This window comes from Thalassophryne amazonica, chromosome 16, assembly GCF_902500255.1.
Source record: "Thalassophryne amazonica chromosome 16, fThaAma1.1, whole genome shotgun sequence".
Taxonomy (NCBI): domain Eukaryota; kingdom Metazoa; phylum Chordata; class Actinopteri; order Batrachoidiformes; family Batrachoididae; genus Thalassophryne; species Thalassophryne amazonica.
In genome coordinates, this window is record NC_047118.1 from 1,870,856 (window position 1) to 1,884,890 (window position 14,035).

Here is a 14,035-nt window from a genome sequence, read left to right on the forward strand (position 1 = left end):
TGCCTGCACTCTCTTCTTCACCTCTTTACCACACTCTCCATTGCTTTGAACAGCTGACCCCAAATATTTAAACTTATCTACTTTCACCACTTCTACTCCTTGTAACTGAACTATTCCACTGGGCTCCCTCTCATTCACACACATGTACTCAGTCTTGCTTCTACTGACTTTCATTCCCCTTCTCTCCAAAGCATATCTCCACTTCTCCACACTAGACTCAACCTGCTCTCTACTCTCACTACAGATCACAATGTCATCTGCAAAGTCCATGGAGACTCCTGTCTGATCTCATCCATCAACCTGTCCCTCACCACTGTAAACAAGAAAGGACTCAGAGCCGATCCTTGGTGTAATCCCACCTCCACCTGGAATGAATCTGTCATTCCAACTGCGGTTTCACCACTGACACACTGTCCTTGTACATGTCCTGCAGTTCTTCACCTGCTGTTGCTGACTGTAGCTCTGCACATCACCCTTATTCTTAAAAATAGGAACCAGCACACTTCTTCTCTACTTCTCGGGCATCCTCTTACTTTTCGAGATTAGTTAAGAAATCCATTGCCATCTCTACTAAACATTTCCATGCCTCAACAATGTCATCAAGACCAACCGGTCCTGGGGACGTGATGGTCTTGTGGTTAAGTCAGACCAGAGGATTCTCAGTTCAAATCCCAGCCTGACCAGAAAATCCCTAAGGACCATTGGGCAAAGTCCTTAATCCCCTAGCTGCTCCTGGTGTGTAGTGAGCACCTTGCATGGCTGCACCATGACATCGGTGTGTGTTTGTGTCTGTGAACGGGTGAATGTGAGGCATCATTGTAAAGCACTTTGGCCTTCTGGTGCAGATGGAAAAGCCCTTTATAAATGCAGTCCATTTACCATTTAACTGTCTTTTCACTCTTCATCCTCTATAGCTGTCCTCACTTCTTCCTTATTCATCTATTGCACTAGATGGCATTCTAGTGGAGGCATGGAAATGTGTAGGAGAAAAATTTGGCAGTGGAATTGCTTTATTTTTGGTCCTTTCTTCTAATCTCATATTGTTACTTACACTTAAACCCTGAAAGGTCCAACCAACTTCTCTGAGATTGTAAAAATTGCCCATGAACCTCCTTTTGTTGAATTTGTTCTTAAGTGCCACTAATAGTGGTCTGGTTTTGCCCTCCTCTTCACTCCTCAGCTTGTGGATCTTTTCGGCGGTGATGGGACCCCTTCCTAGTGCTTCAGTGCATTGGGTTGTAAATAGGTTTGCATCACGTTCCTGTCTTGCCGTGGTGATTCTGTGATTCTGTGCGCTCTGGTGCATTATAAATGATGATGTTCTTTCTCTCTTCTCTGCTGCATGTCACTGGGTCCTGTCACTTTGCAGCCTTGGTTTATACAGCAGCAGATGTCTCACATCTCTTATAGAGACAACATAGACATTTGTTTTCACTTTCACATTAAAACATTTTCTATTATTGACGCTGTTTTTGTTTGATGCCATGAAATAATAACACATAAAGCCAAGAGGCAACTTAGGTGCTTAAAAATAAAACCAATGTAGATGCCATGTTCCTAAGAGGTCTCCCATCCAACTACTCCAAGTACTAATCGGATCTAGCCTGCTTATCTTATAAGACGGATAGGATCAGGCACATACTAAACAGAGCAGGTGCAGAGTCCAGCACCGCCAAGATGGCGTCTGAAACCCACCCGCTTGAGCTTCAAAGCTGCTCTTCAGAAAGCTTATGGGTGACGTCATGGAGAGTTTGTACATTATACAGTCTATGGTGAATGCCTCAGTGCTCATACTTTGAGTAAATATAACTTTGTTGACTTGTAACATGATTGAACAGATGTAAAGTGATCACGTACCTTGGCGGGGAACATACTCAATCTTGATTTCTGGGGAAAATAAACAGCATTTTGAGATGATTATGCTGAACCATAAAATGCTTCTTATTTGACTTTGAATGTCCTTCTCACCCAAGAAGTTGAGTTTTGCGGAAAGAGAGAGCGCATAACCATCAGGAACAAATGTGTAATCTCCAGCATCCGAAGGCTTCACGTCGTCAATCGTCAGCTTGTGCGTCCTGTCCACATGTTAGCAGATGTTACACGAGGACCCCTAAATTAGGCTTAAGACAGGTTCATATCAGTCAAAGCAGACCCGCGTCAACAAGATAACATACCTTCCAATGTGTGTGATTTTGAAGCGACCACTAGCTTGGACCTCAACTCCATCTTTGAACCACTTCCCCGTCACATTTTCATCGGACACTTCACACTTGAACACGGCCTGTTCAGCAGCCTTCACTGTCAGGTCAGCGATGCTCTGCAGAACCTGCAGCTCTTTATCTGCAGGGACCAGCACACACTGGAGCAAAATCACTCTCACACACAGGTTACCACCTGTGGTACGCTGGCCAATGAAATATGGGAGGGAAACACGCTGCCATCTTCATCAATCACTTTCTCATATTCGAGATCACAATTCTGTTTGGATTTCATGAAGAAGGAAGTCTTTGAGATCAGTTGGATGTAATGTAAACTATTACGTTGTATTCATGAAAAGGTACAAGTGTAAAGTCACAGTGTAACATGGTGGAGCTGTTAAGAATGAGTCAGTCAAATTCTGATAAAATTTTGTAGAATTTCCCAACAGGTGTCCAGCAGTGATTCATCAACACAAGTAAGTTCCTTCAGGTTCTCCCTTGTCTTCACTCAGGGTCACCACAGTAGATCCAAGATGGATCTGCATGTTGGTTTGTCACAAGTTTTACACCGGATGCCATTTCTGACACAACACCACATTACATGAAGAATGGACAGGGTTGGTCTTGAACCAGGAACCTTCCAGTCTGGAAACATACTGCTTGTAACCACACCCCTGGACCGGATTATGCTCTTGGGGCCAACAGGGGGTGCCTTTCACCCTCCTGCAGACTACTTTTGTTCTGTGTGGGACCAGTGAGGGTCTTCAAGCTTGAATAATTTATCAAACGACCATCAGGAGACTTGGTGTTTATTTCACCGTGTCAGCAGGATGGAGAAAACATTTTTTCCACAACAGTAGAACACTAAAATCTTTACATACGATGCTTTGCAATTTTCAATGAAAATACAGAGGTTGGAGGTTTGTGTCATCCACTTCATTACAGAACTTTGAGTCCTGGATGGCAACCATCTAAGCAAACAACCATCATGACTCCTCAAACCAACCGTTCATCTGCCACAGCCAGGTTCAACGTGTATTTCCTCAGATGGCTGTACTGATGAACCCGTGTCCTGGATCATACCCAGCAAAGGTGGAGCAATGTCACCATCAAGTCACTCTCAAGTCATGAATCAGCGAGTCTCAAGTTATAATGACAACCAACTGTTTGCAAGCTGTCTTGAGATTTGACTTGGGAATTGCAGAATGATGACTTGAGAATGACTCAACTTTGTCCCACCTCTGATACCCAGAGAAATGGCCAAAACATCATGGCTGATGCTCTTTCACATTGCAAGTGCTACTGTTTATTTTAGTCTCCTAAAGTAAGTGATTGTTTGGCTCAAAGTCATTCCAGTGGTACCCAAGGATCCTCCATAGGCATCAGTACCAAAGAGATCTATTCACCACCTTTGGTCACTGATTAGCGTCTAAGTCTCTCAACCACACAATAAGACAAGACACACTAGGCCCCTAAAATCTGGGACCTTAGCTTGTAATCATTAAATGCCACCAACTGCTGTCCGCCACCAACCGCTGTCCGCCACCAACCGCTGTCCGCCACCAACCGCTGTCCGCCACCAACCGCTGTCCGCCACCAACCGCTATCCGCCACCAACCGCTGTCCGCCACCAACCGCTGTCCGCCACCAACCGCTATCTGCCACCAACCGCTGTCCGCCACCAACCGCAGTCCACCAGCCTCAGGTCTCTTGAAGCTCTTCACAGGCATCTCTTGACCTCAAACGCTGAGGCCACTCAAATGTCATTGTCAAAGTAAGTTAATGTCTCTACAAGTTCAAACCTTCACTGCACAGAGATACACTTCTCATTGCATGTGGAAATTTTCCACTGGGAATCTCACACGATGTGAGATGCAGCATTGGATATCCATAAACCCAGATGATGTCTGTATCTCCATGCTCACAAGCTGTGACTCCATTTAGACGCTCGATCACACGTGTTTCTAACCTCTGAGACTCTCATTTATTCGTGTCCACTTTGGAGGTTTGTTTATGATGGGGACATTTTGAATCCAAAAGGGTCAAACAGGAGATGGACTCTAATTTTGACGATGTAGAGAAAAATCACCATAACGAATACTGTGATTAACTACCGACAAAACGCATTCCTGAAGTAATATTAATTATGACATAACTAATGACTAATTTATTGCTTGTCAGGATGAAATGCATCAATGAACACAGATGTGTGAATTTCCTCGAAGTTTCTAATTAAACCTGTTTTCAAACTTTCTGCACAGCTGATGGTCCAGAAGTTACTGAAGCTGCTGCTGTCAGGTTTTGGTTTCATGTATTATTTAAAAATAAAGACAATATTTTTCATGAAAAAAAAATAGCTAAAATTAATGGCAGATAAATCATTAAAATTATAATTGTATTTGTTAAGTTAATAATAAAAATAATAATGAATCTATATTTTAAAAAGCTGTCATCTGATTTATTTTTTTTTCTGTTATCACTAATTACATTTACACTCCCGTGACAACCCCCAAAATGTGCATAATAATGGCTCATTACTTTGACTGAACCTAGACTCTGTTCACACTGGAGCTGGCAATAGTTTTTTCCTGAATTGGAACAGCAGAGATTGGTTTTTAAGACAAATTATTTACTACCCATTTTCTTATTTCAATCAATCAATCAATTTTTTTATATAGCGCCAAATCACAACAAACAGTTGCCCCAAGGCACTTTATATTGTAAGGCAAGGCCATACAATAATTTGTAATTTGTAATTCTCTCTCCCACACACACACACACACACACACACTCACACACACAAGTTAACCCTCTGAGGTCCATGGATGTGCATTAAAACTCATGTTTTAATAAATCAGACTTGATTTGGGCACTTCCTGAAACTACAGAGTGTCACCTCTAGTTTCAATCCCTATTCTAGAATATGTTTGCCTCTCATCCAATCCTGGAGAGGGTCACACATGGGTCTTTCTCTTTCTTTCACTCACTCACTTTCTCACTCACTCAAAATTCAATATTTCACACATTTTGTCTAAAATATTGGTATATGTATCATATATCACCATTCAGCCTAAAAATACCCGGATAAGGTTTATGTTCCATAATTCCCAGCCCTACTTTCTGCTCACATTTTGTACGTCTTTAATAGCAATGCAGTGTTGCACACATCCTGCATCCATACCCTCCTGACCATACCTGTTGATTGTCAATATAGATGTCTAATGGCAATGGCCCTGTTGGAGGTATGTACTCTCTGAGTGCACTCCGATTTTAAGATCTAAATTCATTGTTGCATTTTCAAATTAACTTTAAAGACTCCATACACACATTTGTTGGTGTGTAATTTCTGTCTTCTCTCATCACACTTGTAGCAAACACACAATTAAGATGCCACTGTTAGAAGTAAATGTTAAATGACTCAGAGGAATAACGCACCTTCAACTTCCAGTTCTGCCTTGGATTCTCCACCATTGGTGAAGACGCAGTACGTTCCAATGTCCTCTTTAGTTGCTTCGTTAATGATCAAAATGTGCCTCTTCCCATCTTTTTTAAAGCGGTACTTTGAGTCTGACAATTCTCGGGTTAGCTCAACTCCATCCTTCATCCTGAATAAAGAAGAAAAGCACACAGACTACTTCAGCGTCACACAGAAGGAGAGAAGAAGAAGCAAGTGACACATCTGCAATGGCAGGAACACTGGAAGTCAAGGCTCCAAATATGACTTTTTTTTATCTGGACATCCTCGACATCCACATAGTAATAAAGACTTGGATTTATACAGCACCTTTCAGGATACCCAAAGCTTTTGGAAGTTTCATTATTAATTCACACGTTGGTGGTGGTGAGCTATGGTGTATCCACAGCTGCTGTAGGGAAAATCGACGGAAGCGTGGCGGCTATTCTGCACCTGCCACCTCATTCATACACAGGAAAGGTAGGTTAAGTGTCTTGCCCAAGGACACAATGGCAAGGTTGTGATTGGTTGGGAGCCTGGACTCGAACCACTGACCCTTCAGTCATAGGACAACCCGCTCTACCAACTGAGCTATTGCCACCCACATACAGTGTGTAATATCATGCTGGTTCTGTTTATTGGTTTAGATGGTGATGCTTGTTATTATTGTTCACGGGCTAAGATGCATTAAAATAACTTTGTGATATGCTGAAGAATAGTCACTCAGCAGAGTTCACTCACCATCTGACACTGGCTCCTTCCTCGGACACTTCCACCTCAAACTCCACCTTTTCCCCCACCACAGTGAGAACATCATCCAGCAGCTTGGTGATGGTGATCGGAGGCTCTGGAGACAAATGATAAGATCCGTGTGACAGAGCCCACTTCAAGAGACCATGCAGCAGACCTGACCTGACCTGACCTGACTTGACCTCCTCCATGGGGAAGCACAGTGGTGACAGTAGGAAGGAAAACTGTGTTTTATAGGAAGAAAACTCAAGGAGGTTTGAGCAATTTGTGAACAAATAAGAAGATGATTCGAAGTGGAGAGTGGCTGTTGCAGTCCTTCAGTGCAGCTGTTCACAACCTTCTGTTCCTGGAGACCTCCTAATTTGTATTGAATAAAGGCTGAATTCCCCAGTCTGCACAAATACCCACACAGACGCGGGCATGCAAGTGTGTGCATGTACACACACACACACACACACACACACACACAAACACAGAGCAAATGAATAAAGTTTTCAATTCCAGGTTTTTGTGTTTTTGTTGGGAAAAAAATTGACTTTAACATATAATACTGTCCTATGCCACGCCCACATTTTCTTCTTGGTTTATCCAAAGAGGGGAAAAATAAGATCTTTTGATGATCCAGTTAGCAAGATTTTATGATTTCATGAAGCACATGCACTTCTAATTTTGGAAGGAATTCAGAACAGAAAAAAAACTTTGGGGACCCTCTGTAGTTTTTGGTGACCTCCTTGAGGGTCTGAGACCCCAGGATGGGAACCAGGGCTTTAGCGTACCCTGACTTATGAGTGTTACAGAGGTACTGGTTCAGCGGCACCTGTGTGGATGTCGGTACAGGTTGGACGAGGGAAGAGTGCGAAGGGCAAGAAAATCCAGTCACAACAAATCTGCAGGACCAGGCCTATAGGGGGCGCCCCACAACAGCCACAGATGCACAGAAGCAGGTGTAGGTGCGATGGCATAGTCCTCACAGAATTTTTGGAATAACACTGTAAACTCTGACTGACATGTGGACACTTTCCATTTTCCAAGCTGAAAGCACAGCTGATGGGACACCGTTACACTCACGATGCCAAAGTGCAAGCAGCCGTGTGTCACCGCTGCTGAGAGAAGATGCACAATTACTTCACTGATGGTTTCAATCAATCAATCACTCAATTTTTTTTTATATAGCGCCAAATCACAACAAACAGTTGCCCCAAGGCGCTCCATATTGTAAGGCAAGGCCATACAATAATTATGTAAAACCCCAACGGTCAAAACGACCCCCTGTGAGCAAGCACTTGGCTACAGTGGGAAGGAAAAACTCCCTTTTAACAGGAAGAAACCTCCAGCAGAACCAGGCTCAGGGAGGGGCAGTCTTCTGCTGGGACTGGTTGGGGCTGAGGGAGAGAACCAGGAAAAAGACATGCTGTGGAGGGGAGCAGAGATCAATCACTAATGATTAAATGCAGAGTGGTGCATACAGAGCAAAAAGAGAAAGAAACAGTGCATCATGGGAACCCCCCAGCAGTCTACGTCTATAGCAGCATAACTAAGGGATGGTTCAGGGTCACCTGATCCAGCCCTAACTATAAGCTTTAGCAAAAAGGAAAGTTTTAAGCCTAATCTTAAAAGTAGAGAGGGTGTCTGTCTCCCTGATCTGAATTGGGAGCTGGTTCCACAGGAGAGGAGCCTGAAAGCTGAAGGCTCTGCCTCCCATTCTACTCTTACAAACCCTAGGAACTACAAGTAAGCCTGCAGTCTGAGAGCGAAGCGCTCTATTGGGGTGATATGGTACTACGAGGTCCATAAGATAAGATGGGACCTGATTATTCAAAACCTTATAAGTAAGAAGAAGAATTTTAAATTCTATTCTAGAATTAACAGGAAGCCAATGAAGAGAGGCCAATATGGGTGAGATATGCTCTCTCCTTCTAGTCCCCGTCAGTACTCTAGCTGCAGCATTTTGAATTAACTGAAGGCTTTTTAGGGAACTTTTAGGACAACCTGATAATAATGAATTACAATAGTCCAGCCTAGAGGAAATAAATGCATGAATTAGTTTTTCAGCATCACTCTGAGACAAGACCTTTCTAATTTTAGAGATATTGCGTAAATGCAAAAAAGCAGTCCTACATATTTGTTTAATATGCGCTTTGAATGACATATCCTGATCAAAAATGACTCCAAGATTTCTCACAGTATTACTAGAGGTCAGGGTAATGCCATCCAGAGTAAGGATCTGATTAGACACCATGTTTCTAAGATTTGTGGGGCCAAGTACAATAACTTAAGTTTTATCTGAGTTTAACAGCAGGAAATTAGAGGTCATCCATGTCTTTATGTCTGTAAGACAATCCTGCAGTTTAGCTAATTGGTGTGTCCTCTGGCTTCATGGATAGATAAAGCTGGGTATCATCTGCGTAACAATGAAAATTTAAGCAATACCGTCTAATAATACTGCCTAAGGGAAGCATGTATAAAGTGAATAAAATTGGTCCTAGCACAGAACCTTGTGGAACTCTATTATCTTCTGAGGAGGTTCTTATCACAGCGACCTTGAAGTGCAGCTGTATTTGGGGAAGCCAAATGAATAGCCAGATTAACAGACGCCTGAAAGATTCCACAGTTCTGAGAACAGAGTGGCTCTCAATGCGTCTGAATGTAGAATGTGGTCTTCACAGACGGTCATAGCGGGTTTCCAGGGCTGCGATCTTCCTCGAGATGTCATCCAACGCGCGGTTAACCCCCGCCGACTGCGCAGCCACTGCCTTCCCAATCGAATCAATCATATAGGGCAGCTTGGAACGACCAATCAAAGCTGCTTCCACTTTCTTGATTTTCCGGTAAACCAGCAGAGTGCCCGCATCACACTTCAGAAAGCCGGTCACCACCAAGCCGAATATGTACACATCTTCGACGTCCTCCACAGAAAGCGTGTAAAGGCACATGACCTGCCATCTCCTCCACGAGTCCATCACGTAACCCATCACATGCGTCCCAGCAGGACAGGTCGGGTCCTCTGCTCCCGAATGTCTTGTAGAAAAAATAGTGTCAATTGCGTTCAGAGACCACTTTAACAGATCCGTTTTTGTCGTTTCCAGAAGAGCAAAGCTGCAGCCTCACAGACAACACGCCACAAAAGCAGGAAAAATAAGGAGGGAGGGAGAGGAGAAAAGTGCGTCCGTCTCGGTCGAGTGCAAGCTGGCAAAAATCGTTATCGTTAATCTGTTCATTTTCATTTTTGCTTTTGTTTTTTTTTACTTTAACCTCTTCCTGAGTCCATGCTGTGCTGGTATTTGCTCTTATATACATAAAGGGCTACTTCTGTCTGTCTGTCTGTCTGTCTGGGATAAACTCCCAAACTATAATATGTAACCCTAAAAATTATATATATATTCTGAATCCTCATGACATGGGGAACAAACTGGGTACCATTTTTTTAAAAGTTGAACTGAAATTTACCCCCAAAATAGCCATTTATGTAAGACCATACAGTGTTGTACCATGTGCGATAAACTCCCAAACTATAATATGTAACCCTAAAAACTACACATATTCTGAATCCTCATGACATGGGGAACAAACTGGTACCATTTTTTAAAAAGTTGAACTGAAAATTACCCCCAAAATAGCCGGCTGTGGGTATGACCAGGCAGATTCACATTTCCAGCCCTGTATATGTGTTGGCCATCTCTGTTTGTTTGATCCCTTTCTTCAGCTACTTTATGTTCTCAGCTCTTAAGCACCTGACTGTCCTGTACAACCCAGTTTGCCTTCCTGTCTGAATACATTCATTTTATGTTTGTAAAAACAGTGAAATACACCACTACCTCACTTTTGATTCACTGATATTTACATTTACTGTTACCTACCATTTGTGTGTAATTTTGTTATAAATTTGATTGCAAAGCAAAGTCTGCATGAAGGACTTCAAATGTGTTTGAATTTTAACCAAGTATTTCCACTTAGTTTGGGGAGTCCACCTCTTATAGTTCTGCTGGACAAACTTTAGCCCATTAACTATTATATTTATAAGACATCAGCATTACAAAAACAAATGTTGGGCAATTGTGTGGATTAAAATGATTGGCATTTGGCTTATGTCTAAAACAGGTTAACCCGGGCAGCGCTGGGTACCCCAGCTAGTTTGGAATAAATTATCAGATTGTATAAATAACAAACTTCCCTTTTTTATTTACTTATTTATTATTATTATTATTATTATTATTATTATTATTATTATTATTATTATTATTATTATTATTATTATTTGTCCTGTAAGATCTCAGAAGTTAAGCAGAGTAGGTCATGACTACAATTTAGCTGGGAGACCTCTTGGAGACATCAGGAGCTTGTATACATGTTTTTTCTTGAAATCTACAGTTAGATCAGGAAGAGCATCCGGCATAAAACATGTGCCAAATCCTCATGTGGGATCTCTTCCAGGTTTGCTGTGTCAACTTTGAACAACCGAGTTTAAAAAAATTGTTATTCATTTCAAATTTCTGCCAGTATTTTATGCAGTACTTAATAATTTTAGAGGTGTGAATATATAACTGACATATTTAATTTGTCTGCCACTTTTTGGCACACTGCCTTTCTGTTTTATGCAGATTCATCTCACTGAATTCCTCATAGTCCTCTAAAAGAAACTGCTAGAGGGCTGGTATGAACATTAGTACCTTCAACTGTGTGCAGAGATCAGTGGCACCATCCTGTTCGCTATTCATCTAATCACAGAGGCAGATATATATATATATATATATATATATATATATATATATATATATATATATGTGTGTGTGTGTGTGTGTGTGTGTGTGTGTGTGTGTGTGTGTCCATAAGTATTCACAGCCTTTGCTCAGTACTTTGTTGATGCACCTTTGGCAGCAATTCCAGCCTCAAGTCTTCTTGAATATGATGCCACAAGCTTGGTGCCCCTATCTTTGGGCAGTTTGGTCCATTCCTCTTTGCAGCACCTCTCAAGCTCCATCAGGTTGGATGGGGAGCGTCGGTGCACAGCCATTTTCAGATCTCTCCAGAGATGTTCAGTCAGATTCAGGTCTGGACTCTGGCTGGGCCACTCAAGGACATTCACAGAGTTGTCCTGAAGTCACTCCTTTGATATCTTGGCTGTGTGCTTAGGGTCATTGTCCTGCTGGAAGATGAACCGTCACCCCAGTCTGAGGTCAAGAGCGCTCTGGAGCAGGTTTTCATCCAGGATGTCTCTGTACATTGCTGCATTCATCTTTCCCTCAATCCTGACTAGTCTCCCAGTTCCTGCTGCTGAAAAACATCCCCACAGCATGATGCTGCCACCACCATGCTTCACTGTAGGGATGGTGCCTGGTTTCCTCCAAACATGACACCAAAGAGTTCAATTTCTGTCTCATCAGACCAGAGAATTTTGTTTCTCCTGGTCTGAGAGTCCTTCAGATGCCTTTTGTCAAACTCCAGGTGGGCTGCCATGTGTCTTTTACTAAGGAGTGGCTTCCGTCTGGACACTCTACCATACAGGCCTGATTGGTGGATTTGCTGCAGAGATGGTTGTCCTTCTGGAAGGTTCTCCTCTCTCCACAGAGGAATGCTGGATCTCTGACAGAATGACCATTGGGTTCTTGTGATTAACTACAACTTATTAACTGCAATACCCGGTGGACCATGCGGGTATTGCAGCTCAGGTCACACTTCTATCCTCGGCCAAGTTCTGAAACTCTTTTTAGAGGATCTTGAGATTTTCCCAAAGTCAGCTGGGTGATATGATCCCTCCAGCATGACCTGGGTCTCCTCTCTTTTGGATGTGCCTGGAAGACCTCCCTATATAGAGCACCAGGACGCATCCTCACCACATTCCAGAACCACCTTAACTGAGCTCCTTTGGAGGTGAAGAAGCAGAGGCTCTATTCAGAGTCCCTCCAGGGTGAGCGCATGGATGGAAATGCTTCACCTGAGTCTCACTGTGTTGATCAAAATTGTGATTAAAGGTTTGGTGGTCCCCAGAGGATTTTCAGTTTTAAACGTGGGTTCTTGAGTTTGGGAACAGCTGAGTGAGCAGACATCAGAGTGTGGCGTGCTGCTGCGCGGCATGAAAGCGACAACGTACACAGATGACAAACACCGCCAGGGAAAAAGCAACAGAGCTGTCAGGCCTCACATCACAACGCACAAGAGTATTTCAAAAAAATGAAATCAAGGATTCCTCCAAAGATAGTGAGTCATATACCTTTGACGAAAACCTCCGTGAAGCACTTCTCCTCCTCAATCACACACTCGTACGCAGCATCATCAGACAGGTTGCACTTGTTGATAGTGAGTGTCCTCTTGTTGCCCACGCTCTCGAACACGTACCTGGACAGGCACACGGCGGGGTGCGAGTGTGGGGGGGGGGACAAGGTGCGATTAAAGAACAAGTGGGGGAGGAGAAAACAACAGACACACAAAGAAAGAAGAATAAATAAGTGCTTTCAGCAACCACAGCATGATGCAGATGACCTGAGGTAAACGGGGTGACTCACGGTGACAGACCACGGCAAAACTACACGTGTTCATACCGACCATTTGTTGGGTGACTGCGCTGACTTGAATATCAAAGGATTGCAGTCCTGCAGTGTTCTACTCACAGAGGACCAAAGGTAATGATGGGTAAAATTAGTTATGATCTGCAAGCGTTCACATGGTCAGACATGTCAGCGCGCCTTTAATAGCAACTCTAATAAGAATACGATTATTTACCTACGGCTGAGCTACAGGTGAGACAGAGTTTACTCTGACAGGCGACACCAGCGCATGCAGGCAAAGAGGTGCTCAGGTCCAGAATGTCCTCAGTTTTCAAACACAGACGTGGAGTCGGACATGCTGCAAATGCAATGGCACAATGCACGTTAGTCCATGCGCCCATTATAACTCCATATTTCATTAAGATACCGCAGTGAATCGGTTGCATGGTGCCAGGTCTGTTGTGTGTGGGCCGCCAGAAGAGGAGGTACTGCTGGCCCACCACCAGTGGGCACCCTGCCTGAAGTGCGGGCTTCAGGCACGAGAGGGCGCTGCTGCCACGGACACAGCCGGGGGTGACAGGTGTCACTCATTATCTCTTGACAGCTGTCACCCATCTACTCAACATCATCTCACTCCATAAAGACCAGACGTCATCTCCACCTCGTTGCCGAGATATCGTACTTCATTGGAGGTAATATACTCAGCCGTTTGTGTTTTACACATCAATCTGTATATTGTGAGTCTTTGCAGGAGTACCTGTTATCCTCTGTCTGCGGGAACTGATTGAGTGCTGGACTGCACTCTTTTCCCCTGAGGAATCACTGCGGTACTCAGCAAGATATTGTGTGAGAGGTGGAGGTGGCATTCCCACCATAATTGTTACTGGGTGTACACACACCCACACTTGACTGTCTTTGTTCTCGCCAGCAGTACCAGATCTGACAGTCGGGGACGGTGATCACCTGGGAATTCGGGACTTGGCGGCTCCATTATTCACCAGGTACGGTGGCGGCGGAAATCGTGTGGTTCCGGCTCTTCTCAGGACAGACGTCTTCTATCCTCGAGCCTGCCCACACGTCACCTTTGTGGATTGACTGTACTCATATTCTGAGATTGTCTGTATGTTCGTTGTGCTCCTTCACAACATTAA

At 43.5% G+C, this 14,035-nt stretch overlaps 1 protein-coding gene across 3 annotated transcripts in view; it reads right to left on the bottom strand.

The window, feature by feature from the left end:
* The window catches only part of mybpc2a (myosin binding protein Ca), a 182,255-nt gene that overhangs the window by 30,924 nt on the left and 137,296 nt on the right, over nucleotides 1–14,035 (bottom strand). For all 3 annotated transcript variants that reach the window (XM_034190181.1, XM_034190180.1, XM_034190182.1), the window contains 6 exons: nucleotides 12,611–12,735; nucleotides 6,394–6,499; nucleotides 5,634–5,803; nucleotides 2,175–2,340; nucleotides 1,969–2,075; nucleotides 1,858–1,887 (listed from right to left, as the gene is read on the bottom strand). In XM_034190181.1, the coding sequence (XP_034046072.1) occupies nucleotides 1,858–1,887; nucleotides 1,969–2,075; nucleotides 2,175–2,340; nucleotides 5,634–5,803; nucleotides 6,394–6,499; nucleotides 12,611–12,735 (704 nt within the window). The remainder of the gene's footprint in view (nucleotides 1–1,857; nucleotides 1,888–1,968; nucleotides 2,076–2,174; nucleotides 2,341–5,633; nucleotides 5,804–6,393; nucleotides 6,500–12,610; nucleotides 12,736–14,035) is intronic.